This window comes from Morone saxatilis, unplaced genomic scaffold (assembly GCF_004916995.1).
Source record: "Morone saxatilis isolate NCDOM2014 unplaced genomic scaffold, NCSU_SB_2.0 Contig12, whole genome shotgun sequence".
In the NCBI taxonomy this organism is placed as follows: Eukaryota; Metazoa; Chordata; class Actinopteri; family Moronidae; genus Morone; species Morone saxatilis.
In genome coordinates, this window is record NW_023339674.1 from 26,257,142 (window position 1) to 26,274,997 (window position 17,856).

At 40.3% G+C, this 17,856-nt stretch overlaps 2 protein-coding genes across 4 annotated transcripts in view; one reads left to right on the forward strand and one right to left on the reverse strand.

The window, feature by feature from the left end:
• Positions 1-17,856, reverse strand: part of mcf2l2 (MCF.2 cell line derived transforming sequence-like 2) — a gene marked incomplete in the record, with an annotated part of 103,749 nt that overhangs the window by 55,084 nt on the left and 30,809 nt on the right. For all 3 annotated transcript variants that reach the window (XM_035654038.1, XM_035654036.1, XM_035654037.1), the window contains 2 exon segments: positions 14,503-14,591; positions 17,589-17,692. In XM_035654038.1, coding sequence (XP_035509931.1) covers positions 14,503-14,591; positions 17,589-17,692 — 193 coding nt within the window.
• b3gnt5a (UDP-GlcNAc:betaGal beta-1,3-N-acetylglucosaminyltransferase 5a) lies at positions 808-11,657 on the forward strand. The gene is made up of 2 exons (XM_035654039.1): positions 808-1,111; positions 9,695-11,657. Exon 2 carries the CDS (start codon positions 10,296-10,298, stop codon positions 11,493-11,495), a length of 1,200 nt encoding a protein of 399 aa, XP_035509932.1. The 5' UTR covers positions 808-1,111; positions 9,695-10,295; the 3' UTR covers positions 11,496-11,657.

A 17,856-nucleotide genomic window follows, 5' to 3' on the forward strand; every position in this document is an offset into this window, starting at 1 on the left:
TCTGTAAATGTTATAAGGAGTTCGGTCTAGACCTGCTAAATTTGAAAAGTGTCCTGAGATGAATTGGTGCTATACAAATACAATTTAATGGAATTGAATTGAATTTTATTGGGGGAACAGTTTGATTAATTGTTAATTAAGACAGTGGAGAGAAACATAGATTTATTATTTATTTAATTAATGACCTTTTAAAGCACAACTATGGAGCCTTGCAGCAAATTGCACCTGCATTTGATCACCTTCCTGTTTAGGATAAGGCTTTTGCTGTTACGGAGGTTTCAGTCAGTTTGGAGAGAAAACAGCGACAGTATTGTCCTGTTCAGCTCCTGCAGGATGGTTAGATTCGGCTTTGTGGCCAGCAGAGGGGGCGAAGCGCCTAAAGGCATCATCAACAGTCGCCTAGGGTTCCAACTTAAAAGTGTAAATAGCTCTTGAGACACAGTGAATATGTACCTTTTATTTCTTGTATTTGGATTATTTAACATGTATTTACTTGACACATATATAAACCTGAGAGCAAATTTGCACATATTCTTTTATTGTTTGTGTTGACTTCTTATTAGCTGTTGTTCTTGTTTGTAATAAATAAACATGCAGTACTCAGAATGTATTTGTAACAAACAAGGAGAAGCTTGTCTAGGGTTTCCTGCTATTAAATCACATTCACATTCATTCATCCAAAACTGACATCTGGCATCTGAAATCCCATGTGCTTGCACTTATGGTGGTGGGATACAGTAAAGGGGAGGTACAGATGTGTCCAGTGGTTCCTCCCCCTCCACCCGCCCTCCCTCCTGCTCTCCAGCTCCACACACACGTTGTCTCTCTCACACACACGCTCACACTGGAACCTTCAGGGCAACATTTGAAGCCGAGTTGCTGAAGTGGACTACTGGGGAAAAAGTGAGAGGAAAAAGAAGGGCAGAGGAGGGAAGTGGCAGAAAGCAGAGATGGTGAAAGAAAAAGAAAAACAGTTGGAAAGAGTGAAGCAGAGAAGGTGAGGGTCTCTGACAGACAAAGAGGACAAGTTTACAGAAGCTGAACAGAGCAGAGGAGAGGGGCTTTATCTGTACTTTACTCTCACACATGGCCTGGACTCAAAAACAGCCCGGTAAGTCAGGAGCACATTGTGTTCTGTGTCTATTTGTGTGCTGACAGTGTTGCTCTAATGAACTCTTCCAGTCTTCGAGGCTAAAGGTGTCAGCTTGCAGTAGCAGACTGAAAAAGTTAGTGAGGTAAGAGGGGGAGAAAAACAAGCGGAATGTGTCAAGATAAAGTCAAACACGTAAATAGTTACAGAACTCAAAACACTTTTTTAACGTTTTTTTTTGGGAGTTTCCCGGGGGCAGATTTTACAGGACTGTTCCAGTTAGGCTGAGGGAATGGATCAGACTGACTGGGCTGGGTTAGCAAGGGAACAGAGAGCAAACAGGATGTGAAAACTAACAAACCTTGAAGAATTTACATGACAGAAGCTCTGATGGTTCAGTCTCTGCCATTCGGTTCACTTTATACTCAAAAACAATCAAATTGAATATGTTTGTTGTTGTTACAATTATCTATCTGTTCTAAATGCTGTTTCAGAACCTGTTTTTAACTTATTGCACTATTGTACCTCGTGGTGACTGGGGTTCGTGTCTAGACGTCCTATCGTCTTAAGACATCTCATCACATAGGGAAATGAAAGTAAAATTGTAACGTTCTTTCAGAAAAGCACTGGAGGGAAACTCTGCTGAACTCTGACGGCTAAACTGACACATAGCCAGGTTTCCACACTTTTCCAGGCTACAACAGTGTTACTTTAGGTCAGAGCCACACCAACTAAGAACTAAATAAGATGAAATAAAGTTACAATACGTTTTCAAGGAAAAAATGTCTCATGCAGGAAGCAGAAACTGCGGGAGGAGAGATTTTCAATCGAGTCTTTCTCCGCCCTCCTTTCTTTCTCGAACTGTGTGTCAATCTAAAGCACAGTTACAATATTACGTGACTGGATGTGATTTGACACTTATAGTAGATTCTTCAGCAATTCGATCTGTGACGGAATCAATTAGTCTCTCAGGTTGGGTATTGAGAACCGGTTAGCAATCAAGAAAAACTGGATACGTCTGGATATGCGTTCCAAGATTATTCATTCCTTTGACAGCTGCTCACTGGGTTCATATGCCAAAAAAGCCACAACGGGCTTGCTGGGCTTCTGCGTTCTAGGGTCCATAGAGCACACTTGAGTCCTTCTCCAGTGAAGCTGCATGTTGAGAGCATGTGTGTTAGAGAGCTGGCTGACTTCCTGTTGGCTTCCCAGTGGGATAAAATAATTTCATCGTAGGGCTTTTCTAGACTTTCTAGTTTAATTGGGCAAAATGGATTTGATTGTAACAACACAGAGTCCTTTGGTCAGACAAATATCGACCGTTTTACAGTCTTTTTTCTAATGGTTGTGTATGAAAAAAAGTTGTGCAACAGCACTGTCTGTCTCCATTTAATTTACCTTTTCTTAGCATGTAAATGTGTGGTAACTTTACTTTAAAAGTTAAAATAAACACTTAATCGTCGCAGTATAGCCACAACTATTAGCTATGTGAAGATATAGTGGGCAGCAAATGGGGTTAAACTTTGCCTGTGTTGCTGTCGCAGCCTCTCTGTGGTTTGTTAGCCAGTCTGTTTTTGCAGAACGACTGAAACTGCTGTTCTTCTCATCTATGTCAGTGAATTAGGGATTTATTTTGACCACAGGAGTTGGTGATTGTTGGAACAGTGGAAAGACTAAAAAAGTGAGTTTTATTTTATTTCTGTCCACTTTGTAACATCGTAACTTAAAAGATAAAATTAACTTTTTTTTCTATGGAGTCTGGTGGCGAGCAATAGCCATATTACCGTTGTTTCTGGTTAAACAAAAGGTCTATTTCTCTAGGGATTCTTTCCATAATGTATCAGTCACTTAGAAAAATAAATCTGAGCCATGACGTTCTTTGATGGGTGCATTTATCCCAAAGGATTAACATTAGCTTACATTATAGTTTGTAGCCCTTTTCATAAATATTTTCAGATCCAACTGTGAATTAGGGGTTTATTTCAATGACACCAGGGTTGATGATTGTTAAAAAGACTGTGAAAAGTCAGTTTTGGTGAGTTGTACGTATACATGGGCTGTGCATCTACATAGTTTTTACTCTGCACCCACATTTCCTGTACAACTATTATTACCGACATTTCAGGTGTGCCCACGTTCAGTTTTACCTACAAAGTCCTTGAGATAATCAGGATAAACTGTTTCCAACTGATTGCCTGACTGCTTGTGTTCCTTGGCCTATTAGACTTTGTTGTAGTAATGTCACCATGTTCCCACATCTCAAGCAATTACGGCTTAATATAATAATAACTAGCACAATATAATGATAACTGAATACACAAAGGCCAAAACTACAAAAATAAAACCAGATTTCCTCGAAACAAGAAAAAATCTTTGAAGAAACATGGCTTCCATCTCCAAATCTCCTAACCTTTTTTAACCTCCTTCAGAAAATAATCCTCTGGTTCTCAGCTAACAGACTGTATGATTAAACTCACATTAAATAAACATGTGCCACCGCAGCCTAAATAACAGAAACGTTCCACATTCCTGTAATATTTCACCCGGATGACCAATGACCATTATGTACGGAACCAAAAGTATGTCCAACCAAGTATGTTACACAGCATGATGTAAGGAGTACTCTGCTGGGTAGATAGCATATGGAATCTGTTGTCTCTACTCCGGGCCACAGTGGAAAGGATCCCTCTGTTTCACATTTGCTTAAATTAAAAAAATCCTAATTTGCAAGGGAAACAGGGCATACAAAAAGCTTACACAGACTAGTGTAATGTTCTATTGTCCATCCCTGGTCTTTAGGGACAACATCCAGTTCCAGTTCTTGTAAAGTAAACATGGTAAGGTGAGCTAATCTGCATTGTATGCTGTAGTGTAGGACACACTCAAAGGTTGGTTGGGTAATGTGGGCCTTTCAAGAATTCTTAATGCTTGGTGTCAAATATCAACACCTGACCATTGATGTCCGCTAAACTCAGATTGTGCTCTACTCTACTCTTATGAATCACGAAAACAAAAGAAACAAACGGCTCAGAGCACACTTACGATTTCCTTCAAATCGTGGCTTCCTATGGTGGTAGAGCATGCATGGACATCTGTAAGATAACATCACAATGTACCCTCGGTTTTACATTCACAGTCAACCCCTTATCATTGTACAGCATCACCTTCCTCAAATTGTACACTTATTTGATTTAAATTTAGTTCCATATAACTATACAAAAAGAAATGACTTAATTTATTACATGACCCAGACAGTGATTCACAGTAATTATTATGTCTAAAACCTCTCTAAACCACTTTGAGATATACTGATTATTTTTTATTGAACAACCACTAGTTTCCTGCCAAAGGAAATTGTTATAAAGAAAGTCATTACCATGTGTGACTTCTGTTAATTAACAACAGTTTTCACTGCAGCAAACATGTGATAGTCTAATTTTTATAAATGCTCATTGCTGGTCATTTTACAGTTTTTACGATATATCTAGACAACACTTAGCACTCAAGCAGTGTGTATGTCATTTTTGTCTTCACAGTGGATGACTTTTTTTTCTGTAGGTGGAACTTTCTTTTTTCTTTACATTTTTGCCTAATTAAAAGGCAATTTCTGAATACATTTTAACTACTGTTCATTATTTTATTCAATGCATGTGAAGTATGTGTGTGTGTGTGTGTCTCAAATATTGCTCTGAACAGCAGCAGAGGGGGAAAGAGTACATACACTAAGAGTCTTTTTATAACCTAAAATGTGGTTGTGTGTGTTCTACAGTAACAGGAAAGAAAAACTGTTACTTGTGTGGTACAGGTCTTTTCCCTTTACAACAGCAAATTCAGAAGTGATTCTGAATTGGCTTCATGTTGAATACTACTACTGTTTGGTACCTTTTCAGAACAGGTAACAGTAGTATAAAACAGAGATTAATACTTGAAGGCTCATCAAGTACAAAGTCTAGTCAGTGCATCCTCTCAGTCACAAGACCTCTGGATTTCAAGGCTCGGGCCACATGTTGCCAGAGCTCTTCCATTGTTGGATGAGCCCGGTGTTAAGTTGAAATATGCTGCTGTGGAAATATGTGTTGAGCCTATTGTGTGGCAGCATTACACCGACATCAGCAACTTCTGTGCTCGGGGGCTCTGTTGGGCTAAAGCCCCTCTATTATAGTCGTTTTTTTGCTGGGTCAGCACTTACATTCACAGCGTCCTCTGCAGAGTTAAAGATGGTTAGCCAGCATGGTGGACAGACTGTTTACAATATACAATGGTGATTCTTGTGTTTCAGTCAGCTTCTATCCACCCCCTTCCCTGTTTTGGTACCAGTTAGGCCTGGATTATTTGAGGAAATTAATCGATATAAAGATAGGGTTATTTTTTGCAAAAGGTAAATTTCTAAGTAAATTTGGCTATCTTTCTTTTTGAAAATTTACCCACGCCCAACTTCTAGATTTTTAAAATCAGATTTTATGCTTATGGTGTTCTACATAACAGTTTTCCTAAAATAAGATTTTTTTTTTTTAAATCACAATCTATCGCTTTGCTAAGAACATTGAAATATATGGAATTTTAACCCCTGTATCATACGTATCGCATCACCAGATATACAGCCCTAATGATACATGACAGACTGCTTAACAGCCCTGAAACTGAAGGTCCTCAATCACAACTGTTGAATAATAAGCTTGTTATGATTCTTAAAAGTTAAAAAAGGGAGATTCTGATGACTTTGTCCACCAGCTGTCATTTATCTCAACCAGAGAAGATCCGAAAGTTTTGTTTCTGTTGTATGGCCAACTTGCAGAATAACTTGCAGACGACAGCTGTTAACTAACTTTTACTGAGTGAGACTGAGTAGAAGCTCAGTGGGGTTGACTCATGTCCCTGTGCACCAATATTTGAACCAACAATGGTAGGAAGATGGGTTCAATGTGTGACTCAGCGATTACAAAGGAAACAGGGAGGACAGCATAAGGTGACATGTCAAGCCACATCCAGAGAGATTTACAGCTCATGCCTCGGCCTGAGAGCAAACAGGACGCCCTGTTCTGGCACTTTATGAACAGTCACATGCAGGAGACACAGCAGATAAAGCAATTTGCTGCACTGTTAATCACAGAGGGATCATCTGCACTCAGTTTGACCCCCCTAACACATTAGCTTATGGTTATTTTTGATTAGTTGTACACTAGTTAATATGATACTGACTGACATGAGTTACTGTATTAAGCCATTTATAATCTCATTGTTTTTACAGAACAGGAGATATGTACGTGACAAAAAGGCTTTCCTGTTTCCTGATGGGAAACTTCTACTTCCGAATGCACATAGTACAGTGCACAGTAGGAAGGTAGACTGAAACTCGACTTAACTTAGTCAAAACCAGTCAGCAAAAAGCTCTGTGTCTGTGTGTTACAGTTGGGCAATATTTTAATCAATATGTTTGGGCCAGCCACATTTTTCAACTGACACACACAACCACCTATCCAGTGAAAGACACCTACAGTACCCATCATTGTTCTAGGGCTGACACCTTGTGGTCTGTTGGTTGACTGTTTGGTCGATATGCTCTCATCCAACCAAATTCTCATTAGTCCAACAATCACTGGTGTTACTTTAATAAAGGGAAAGTGTTTCTTTATCTGTTATTTTCAGGGGAAAATATGCAGCCTGATGTATGTTCATGTACATTCAATTCATTCAATTCAGTTTTATTGTTATATTTGTATAGCGCCAATTCATAACAAGAAGTTATCTCAGGACACTTTTCAAATAGAGCAGGTCTAGACCGAACTCCTTTTAACATTATTTCAACATATACAGACTTCAAACTCGGAATCTGTAAGTTTGCCACGTTTTATGCTGTTTTTATTGTTCATTTTGTTGTTTGTTGAACTGTTGAAGGATGGGAGATTTTGAACTAACGTAACATTGAGGGACAGTTTACACTGCGTTATACTGCCTTATACTGCATTATACTGCGTTATACTGCCTTACACTGCCTTACACTGCGTTACACTGCGTTACACTGCCTGAGCTTTGTTGTTGTACAGGAGCCTGTTTTGCTCTGCAATGTGTATATAAAAGCATGTGTGCATTTGTGCAAGTTTTTCTTGGTCAACCTACATTGTACTCTATGCAAAAGGTTGCTGCTCCTCTCGCTCTCTGTGAGACACAATCATCACTGCTATATCTTTATTTACAAAGCATTCTTAAACAAATGACTAATTTACATCACTTTACATCTGTTTACTGTCAGTCCTCAGGGTAGGAGCCTATCAGACACGCTCTTACACTTCATGCTCCCTACTACTATTGATTCTCACAACTTCTGTGTACTAATTCAGGAGCTTGTTCGCCTTCTGTGGTGGAATGAGGTACCAAACTCGATTCAGCGTCTGCTGAATATGTAAATGTAAACGAGTACGCAAGAACTGTCAGACAGTGCTTGTGTGTTCTCAAAGGCTCCTCTGACTAATGAGTATAACCTACCATTTAGCAGATAGCTGCAGTCATGGTCAGATGAAGATGAAAATAAGAAATACTATTAAATCGCCACAGAAACAACATTCATTCACAACACTTCATGCCAGATGTCAGCGTCCTAGAGCCAGAACTGTGGCCGTCAAACAGAGGGTCACCGACCGCTACAGAGGCCAAGAGGAGCCAGCTGTAGAGCTGCTGATTGTAGTTTAAAAAAAAGACACCACCTCCACACACCTTCTACACGCTACAAAAGCCCCGAGGAACATACTTCACAAGTAAATACCTGTGCGTAAGAACCACGTGGTGACGCAGGAACCATCCTCAGCAAATCCAAAAGACGCACAGGTGATAATGTAACAGCGACTACTTCCAGTTGGCCTAATCGTGTCCGCTCCGCCATTCGGGTCTCTACATTTCTGCGGTGAGTACGACACTTGCGGGGAATCTTCTGCGTTTGTGCCGGGTGCGTTTACTGCGAGCGGCGATCATCTGATTGATCCGGAAGACTCCAGTCGCTTTTTTAAACAGGTGCTGTCTGCCTGCTGGATGTGGTCCAACTGCTCGACTTTCCAGTATTATCTTCTATTTCATGTTCAAAACATATGTTTTTACCTGTGAGCTGTGCGTTCGGAGTGGCTGACGTGTTTCCTGACTAATCCATGTCTGCAGTGACCCAGGGGAGGGGGTGCTCACACTAACTCACCTGTTTTATCCTCACAACACATTTCTGACATTCTGTACATTATGTTGGTTGTTTTGGTTGCCATCTTCATTTTGCGCTGCAACACTGTTAGCACTTATTTATCTGAATTGAACCCACCCCCCTCTTTTACCTTCACAATTTGATACTGTTTTGACCCAAGGGAGGCCCACAGGGACTTTATTTCAATTACAGTCTACAGCACAAAGAGTAAAGTCTGTGCTAACAACAGACTGCAAGTGCTAAGGCCTGAATTAAATTGGAGCTGAAATGATTAAATCAATTATCTGATCAAGAGAAAAATAATCTTTTTTGTCATTTCAGTTATTTTAAAAACACTAATCCCAAATATTTTATTGTTCCAGATTTTCAAATGTGAAGATTTGATGCTTTTATTTATCATTCAGACAAAACATGTGGAGTCCGTGCTTTGGCCTCTTGGGAATTGTGTGGGACATTTTTGCTGTGGTCCCTGGAATTATTTTCATTATCAGCTGATTATTGAAAAAATAAAAACAATAAAATGATTGCAGATTAATTTTCTGTCAATTGACTAAATGATTAATCCACTTATCATTTTAGATCTACCTGGAACAACATATGCCAAATACTGTCCGAAGCTGCTGTAGCTATAGTAGTGCTATTCCACTGACGTTTTAAAATAACAATTTGGCAGATAGCCGATGGCAATGTTGTTATCTATTTGCCCTTTTGTGCCAGGGAAACAACAAAATGTACAAAGATAAGCCTCTGCCTTGTTACAGCTCAGTCTATTTCTCTTCTAATCCAAGACGTGAGACTCAGAGCTGAACAGCTGCTCACTGTCCACGCTGCTGCGTGGAGCACACCAGTATTTTTATGCGAGTTGTGCTGGAAAATGGAAGTGATTTTCTCCAATATCTGACTTGGAAATAACCAACACAGCATTTAGCCAGGGCCAAAATTGATGCAACACAACAGATAAATATCAGCCACTGATACCCGTGAATGCCGTCTTATTTGCCGATAGGCCTATGTCAGTCACCAAGGCAAATATCGGCTGATGTTCAGCTGATTTATTGGTGTAACCCTACACTTAAGGTCTTGGACAGTCCAGGTAGTACAAGGCTTTATTTTAAAGTTTCACTACCAAAACCAGTTACTTTGAATTTTAGTTTTATTGATCAGTTCACAGTAGAGACGAAAGGAAACATCAGTAGAAAGAGAGAGGATAATGCTGTAACATAGTTTTTAATTAATGCGCTGAAAATATTGTTTTTGTCTAAATGAGGTAATTAATTAATTAAATCTCCAAATAGTTGGCAATTAAGTTGATGAATGACTTAATTAATCATTCCAGGAGTTAACTTTTAAATGTGTTGCCCAAGCATGCAAAATCCTGTCAATATGACTCAATATGATCTTAGTTGTTATGATCTCTTTCTCAGGTGCCATGTGCTTCTATGACATCCTGACGTTACAGTAACCAAGAGGAGGAGGGACAAGGAAGTGGAGGAGAGCTGTGAACCTAACCAGGAGTTATCAGGAGAGGAGGACGAAAGAGCATGTTGAATCTGTTTGAGCTGAAGGAATGACATTGAGCTTTAACCTGGAGCTGTCCACTGCCTGATCACTATGAGGGAGTGGAGCTTTTGCTTCACACAGCGGAGGAAGATCAGTTACGGAGCACCCAGACTGCCGAAGAGCCTAACAAAAACCTAATGGACTTGACAACATCAAAAAGAGGAGCCAGTTGGTAGGACAGGAGGGAAAGGGGATACATGTGAGGGGAGACAGATGATGGAAGATAAAGTGGGGGGATGATGAGAAAGTCGATTAGATAGATTAAAGGAGCGCTAGAGGCAGAAGTAAGAGTCAAATGAGAAGTGAAGCTTAAGAGTGAAAGGAGGCAGAGATGAAATAGCATACTGTCAGAAAAAGAAGAGACAGGTAAGACAGAGGAAGATACAGCTCCTGGAGAGCAGAAGTCTAGACAGATCCGGAGTGCCATCAGTATTCAGAGATCAGCAGAAAGAAATAGTAGTCACGATGTTCATGAACTTCCGTCGGATCCACAAGTGCCAGTGTGTGCAGCTGCTGACCACAGGCCTGATTCTGTGTGTGGTGATGGTCTGCTGGGAGGAGCTGGACCACCATGTGGTCAGCCACATGAGATCCTACACTTACCGCTACCTGGTCAACAGCTATGACTTTCTCAATTCTTCCTTCGCCATCACCTCAAACCATCACAACAGAAAGGATGGTTCTAACGGTGGGGACAGTGGGTTAGTGAACTATGCATACCTCATCAACCACCCAGGTAAATGTGGAGGTGCCAGTGCAGATGGGAAAAGCTGGGATGATGTCCTACTACTACTGTTTGTGAAATCATCACCGGAGAACTTTGAGCGGCGCCAGGCCATCAGGGACACGTGGGGAAACGAAAGCTTTGTATGGTCAGAACTAGGGGCAAGTGTGAGGTTGGTGTTCGCCCTTGGTGTGCACCCAGATGCTGAGCAGAGATCCAGGGTGCAAAGCGCACTGCTGCAGGAGGACCAGGTCTATGGAGACCTGATCCAGCAGAACTTTTTGGACACCTTTCATAACCTGACTACCAAATTGATTTTGCAGTTCCACTGGGGCCACAAGTACTGCCCTCAGGCCCATTTCCTCATGTCTGCTGATGACGACATCTTTGTCCACATGCCCAATTTGGTGAAGTACCTGCGGGAGCTCTTGAGTACAAAAAGAGGGGCCAAAGACCTGTGGGTGGGGCATGTACACAGAGGAGCCCCTCCAGTTCGCCGTAAAAAAAGCAAATATCATGTTCCAGATGATCTGTACCCCTGGCCTTCCTACCCAGACTACACTGCTGGAGCAGGGTACGTGGTTTCAGGGGATGTTGCTGCTAAGATCTACCATGCAACTCTGGTGCTGAACTCCTCCATATACATTGACGACGTCTTCATGGGCATTTGTGCCAAAGCCATGGGGGTCTCTCCCCAGGAGCATGTGTACTTTTCAGGGGAGGGCAAGGCTCCATACCACCCCTGCATCTATGATCACATGATCACATCGCATGGTCACGCCAAGGATGTGCGCTCACTATGGCAGGCAGCAACAGACCCTACAATGCACAGCCACTCTAGAGGAGTTATGGGTAGTCTTTACTGCACAGCAGTGAGAGTGATGATGCTGTGTCTACCATATTACCGAAACACGTACTCTTGTATGGCTGCTTTTACATGAATGCTCTTAAATTGAAGGACTGCTGAATGTGCCAACCAAAGAAATGGCAGTACCTCACACAAAAAGTCTGTTTTTTTTCATTTCCATGTTAAGTTTTACTGTTTGCTGGTGATATTGTATGTGTTTGCTATCTTATAATAAAGACCCAAATGTTTGTGTTAAGCAAAGATATGCACTCAGCTGTTCTTCAGTTATCAGCAGGATCAGTCCTCACCAATATCTTTGGGTGTTGGGCTGTTGGATGGACAAAATCAGAAGATATTTGAAGATGTCACCTTAGACCCTGAGAAGCTAGAAAGGTTTTTTTGGTTTACAACTTTTTGACTTCAGACTTCCTTATGACAAATTGATTACTAAAGAAAATAACTGCCAGATTAATAATGATAATAATCATCAGTTTTAGCAATAATTAAAATGTTTCAAAACAAAAAAGAGAGAGCCAGACAAGAATGTCAATATTGGATGTTGAAGGAATATAATTACTAGGAGACTGGCCTGGAGCAAAGAATGGGTGTTTGTTAATTCATTATTTTAATTTGTGATCACTGGTTTTACAGGGACCTGGGTCATAACCTTGCAGTTCCTGTTATTCAAACTGAACAGGAGCCAAGAAGAAGGAAGGAAATGTGGCTGAATTCATAAATCATATAAAAAAACGATACAGATAGATGTGTGAGGAATAGACATATTTAGCCTAAAATGTTCTGTTGGCATTTCCTTTTGAGTGGCCACAAAATCTTGCATTAGCCTGCCTATTCTTGGAACCTTGAACTTTGCATTCGTTATTAGTTCTGCTTTGACTGACTGACTCACTCTCAGAAGGCTGAAAAAGTGCATCAGACATTTCCTATTATACATAGAACCTGAAGCATTTTATATTATCTATATTATTCACAGCCAAACAACAAATAAAGCCCTGAAACCTTGCTCTGTTCTTATCAGCCATTTGCATGCTGACACCTTTGACCTTTGCCATTATTTTTATGATTTTTACATTTTCATTATAAATTTGTGTTTTTTTGTATTATTGTATATGAATGGGGTAGTTTAAATTGAATTGAAACAAACTAGAAAAACTAATTAAAAAAATAAAAAATCTTGCGGCTGGATTATATATTTGACATTAGTCGCAGGCAGGAGGTAGGGGGGTGAAGGGCAGGAGGGCAGCAGTTTGTGACCCCTGCAGTACATCATATACCCACTAGACAGTACAATACCTGATATTCAGCATGAGGGAATGAAACTGAAAAACAACATGAATTCTACTGCAGACCATGATTACGCACTGTAACAGTCCAACTGAGAGCCAAGTAGGAGAGAAAACTGCTAAGGGGCACTGTTAGAGCACTTACTACAGAGTTATAAAGAAACGAGAGACTTACAGAAAAAGGAATGAAAGAGCAGGGGGAGTTAATGGATAGTTAGAATAGTCATAATTATAGTAAATAAGTTCCCTTTTAGTTTTAACTTCTGAAGTCATAAGTGGAAAGTTTTGACTCATATGTAGCTTAACCATGTCCAGCCATATAGTTTTAGTTTTCCTCCTCTCCGCCTCCACTCGGTTTCCTTCCCTTCAACCCACTCTGTCCGCCCACATTTCCTGTGATTCTCTCTTGTCCCTCACCGCAAAAAAAATCCCAGACAGGCTGAATCACTAAGAGCATGTAGATTTGCTGGCATCATGACCTTAAAAGGAACTTTTTTTTTTACTGCTGGGAAAACATTTGTGGGTCCCGCAGATGGAAAGCATTCACTAGTGAAACAACAGTCATGTGTTCAACAAGTGATCTTGTTGACTTTATAGTTGTTTTTCATTTGGTTTAATAAAACCTAGATAGCTTCTCAATCTCCATATGTGAACACACCACCAACTGACCAATCCAAAAAGTGGTCTGTGAGCAGTTCCTCTGATTTACATAAATTGCAGGCAAATAAGATCTGATGCCCGGCTGTTTTGACTGGTTGAAGAGTGGACACATCTGAAACCAAATAGACCTCACAAAGGGAACTAGTGTATGTGACCAGGGAGCTTAAATCTGTGTGGGTGAAACTTTTAAAACAACTTTGACTAGATAAATGATGCAAACAAATAATACAACAGGCCCACTTAATGGTATAACCTGGTGCAATGAATATTCAAGCAGGAGACCACTGAGAGAGGTACAGTCATGTGAAAAGTAACAGACCGCTGCTCTTTTCTCTTGTGTTGTGGTGTTGAATGAAGAGCAGAAGCCGTTTCTCACTTACTAAGTGCATTTCCATCCACCTGTTTACTTCCCACAGAAGAGAAACTGCAGCAGACAAAAACATTAGATCTAGACTCTAATGTTCCTCAAATGAATACATTAAAATGTTTGTTTGGGATTTGACTGCCAGTCTTCTAATCAAATCATCTCATAGTGCCTTCTTCTGCAATGGTTATGGCACTTAACTCACTTAAGTTTAACACATAGACATCAATATGCAACTTACACAAGCAAAATGCAGAAATCTGAAGCAGACATATACAGAAATGTGACTTTTCAATGAAGGAGTTGACATCTTGTCAGATTTTTTGAGCTAATTTACCTTTTTTATGGAAAAATCAGACACAAATATTTTATTTCTCTTAATAAATGTCTGGAGATGATCTTTAAACAAAGTAGCTGTGTATAGAAATACTAAATTGCTCTGATTTGACTGCCTCCATATAGCACAGGGTAAAATTAAACATGGATAAATTCCACACTGGAGTCCCACATCACCACTTCTACTGTCACCTGGATGTTAACTGTTATGCCACCTGTGTCTGAAATGTGCTCCTCACACACACAGTGCATGTGGTAATGTGTTATGAATCACCATACTTCACCTTACTTCAAACCATGCACAGAAGGATGGCATATGACTAGTGCTGTAGCAGTGGTGGAATAGGTGAATATAGCACTGCTATGACTCAGAGAATGACACAGTTGTGTTGTCTCTTCAGTATGTGAACACTCAGTTATGGCCTGTGTGCTGTCCTTACCTGCGCCTGTTGGACAGACTCTCCTCTGTCTCGTTGGTCACAACGACATGGGTGGAGCCTCCTTGGCTTTCCTCATGCATCACCTCAATCTGTGACACACAAACACACACATAAACACATAGCTTTAATTATTAGGGCAGGGGCTTTTTATATTAAATAATAACTTCTGTCAACTTGTAAAGCCCGAAAATATCACGTCTTTATCAGGGGTTTGTTTGCATTCAGGTGGTCAACAGTCACAGTCACAGTCAGTGGTAAATATTTTTTCTGGACCAACAGTAAAGCTGCTGCAAAATCAAGATTAGAAGCTGCTTTCTATTCCTGTTAGCAGCCTGGATATGTAATAATGAAGTTCAGCGTAAGCCTCAGCATATCAGGAAGACCTTCTCATTATGCTTCATTCATTCACAATTCTCTGACTCTGCTTCTTATCAGCTGACAGTGGGCGGTTTACTCTTTCAGTTAAACCAATCACATGCAGCCACAGTCTCCTCCAGCCAATCCTGTTTCTCCTGTCAAACTTTAAATCTGTTCTCCTCTCTGCGGTCATTTTGTTGAGAAATCGTTCAAATACAATGAAGTCACGATGGGGTCTAATCGTTTCTCTTCTATCGTTTTCTTCATTGTGAACATTTAATACATTTGTTTAAAAAAATAAATTCCTTCTGATTGAAATATTGTTTGCAAATAGCCAAATACAGACCAAACACTATACATATACTATATTCAGTATGTTAAGGAAAAGGCCCACAGATTTTTGCTGTGAAAACAATCACAAACATAAGTTTAACATTAATTTAACATGTTAATCATCTGATTTACAGTGGTTTAAATCACATATTAATGTTGAAAGTTAAGTCCAGAATATGCTGTGTTTCCCTGGAAAATCAGAAAGCAACTCCTAGTGACAAAAAGAACAAAAGTATGTTGAACCAGCGCTGTAGCATAATTGTAATGTAAAATTCCACTGCAGAAATGAATGGGTGACTGAGACATGGCCGACTGCACATTAGACCATGATCAATTGTAGCTCTACATATATCATGACTAGCTTGACCTGTGTAAGGGATCGGGAAGGAGGTGCCAGAAACCCACTTCACTGTTCGACCTGACAGCAAAACCATACATCATTCCTCTTTTGCTTCGCCTATGTTACAGTTGTGCACAGAAAAGTTCTCTGGGTCAGTTTCACTGAATATGCCACAGACATTGGCGTGAGGAATGCAAGATGCTGCATTAGTTTGACCTTTAGTTATGGGTGCATGGCTGACTACCAGTTTAGTTTCAGGTACATGTATTCTGACAGAAACTCCACTTTCTTTTCACTTGGAAAAATCTGCTTAATTGAACGCTCGCAGTTCAGCACAGGTTTCTTTAAGCATGTTCTAGGAGCTTGATACAACCAGTGAAAAGAAGGACTTGGTAGGCTTTTGATTCTGGCACTGACTGGCAGCTCTGTCTTCATCAATTATGGAGGAGGGTTTAAGGTCTAACACACCAACACTATCACTACACAGACAGACCCTGTTTGTCAGCAGCACAAAATAACCTCAGGCTGCGCATCCAAATTATGCATACTGTAAACCAATTAATGAGATCAGAGCAAAATCGCAGCAGAGCAGCAAACAGCAGCAGGGTAGCATACTGATTAGTGAGACCGTCCTGCTGGAGGGATTTTGTTCAGACCGCAATTGCCTCTGCTGACAAAACACTGAATTCCACACCGGCTTCAGGGCTGCAGTGACCTCTGACCTACCTCTGTGAGGACAGGTAGTGGGTTCTAATGGAGACTGGTAGAGCGTTCTATGATAAAATCAGCTTTTGCGTTTCTTTTTGTTAGTTTGCTTGTTATCTTCACTTCTGAGCAACAGAGTGAAGATGGAGCATGTGGCAGATCGTTGAAGTATTGAAGGAGCCAGGAATTTAAGATAAAGTCAAATTCTGCATGGCTGCTCCCTTCCAAGACATTTAAAATATGTAACAGAGGTGTTGGGGGGTGGGTAGGGGGAAACAATATCAATGCGAGGAATGGATATGTGGCTATGTGGTGTGTGACAAGGTTATCATAGTTAACTAAAACTAAACTGAAAACTTAACTAGGTGTGAAAATACATCTTAGTTAACTGAATAGAAATAAAAATTGAAATAATATTGTGTACTAGTACTACTAAAATAAAATAAAAAAATACAGCACATGTCTTCAGTTTCAGGCTTTGTCAGTTTCTTCAAATTAGTCACACAACCAGCTCGATGAAGCATTTGTACATTATTGACACTGGGATGTTTACATGACGGTGGGTGTACTGTGACCATGTGACTAACACTGAAACTAATAAAAGTGAACTAAAACTAGACTAACACAAGCAAACCCATTCTGGAAACAACCTGAATCTATACTGAAAACCTGGTTCCAGCTGGGTACCAACTTTTCAGGTTTCTAACTAATGTATTTTTGGTTGAAATAAAGTCAGTAAGGTGACTGTGTGGGTACCTTTATTGTAGCTGGGCTCTTCTATGTCAAAGGCTCTCCTGCTGTTTGTTTGGGTCTGTGGGGGACGGCCAGTACATAAATGTGGTGTCTGCAGTCTTTACATTAGACCTGCAATAACTAGATTCTGGATTGTTTGCCTGTGTTCAGTCAAATGGAACTGTGCACTCATACTGATGCTTTGTACTGATGTGTTTCTGCTGCTTTAACAGAAGGTACTTTTCATTGACAGTGCTTTGGTGGAAACTGAACTTTAATGAATGTCACCAAAGATCATGCATTTCTCAGTAATTCAATCTAACACGTGGTATCCTTGGAAGTACTGTTCACAGGTTGAATAGAAATCTAAACTGTCTGCACAATATTATCAGTACATTTCTAAAGATACACATCCCTAACAAAGACTAAAAATAAGAGAAGTATTGTTAGGAACCAGCATTGAAATCAAAATATCAGGATTGGCACTGGTATCAATGCTGTGCCCTAGTGTCAGTCAGCTGCTCCTCTTTTTCACATGAACAGAAAAAGAAAGTTACTTGTTGAAAGGGTTTTATGTTTCAGTGAGATTTCAAAGTGGGATCAGAGGATAGGATGGTACCTTGATGCCTCCTTTGGCCTTGCGTATGTTCTTCTTCTTGTTGGGATCAGCTTCAGCTGGCTGCTTGCCACTGTTAGAGTTATCCGATGCTCTCCGAGCCAGAGCTGGAAAGAATTGAGAGAACAAAGCATAAGTAACTCTAACTATTTCTTTCTTCAGAGCTTGTGTTACATTACATGCGTGTAGTCTCAAGATGGTAAATGGACCTGTACTTGTATAGCGCCTTTCTAGTCTTCCGACCACTCAAAGCCGCTTTTACACTACGTGC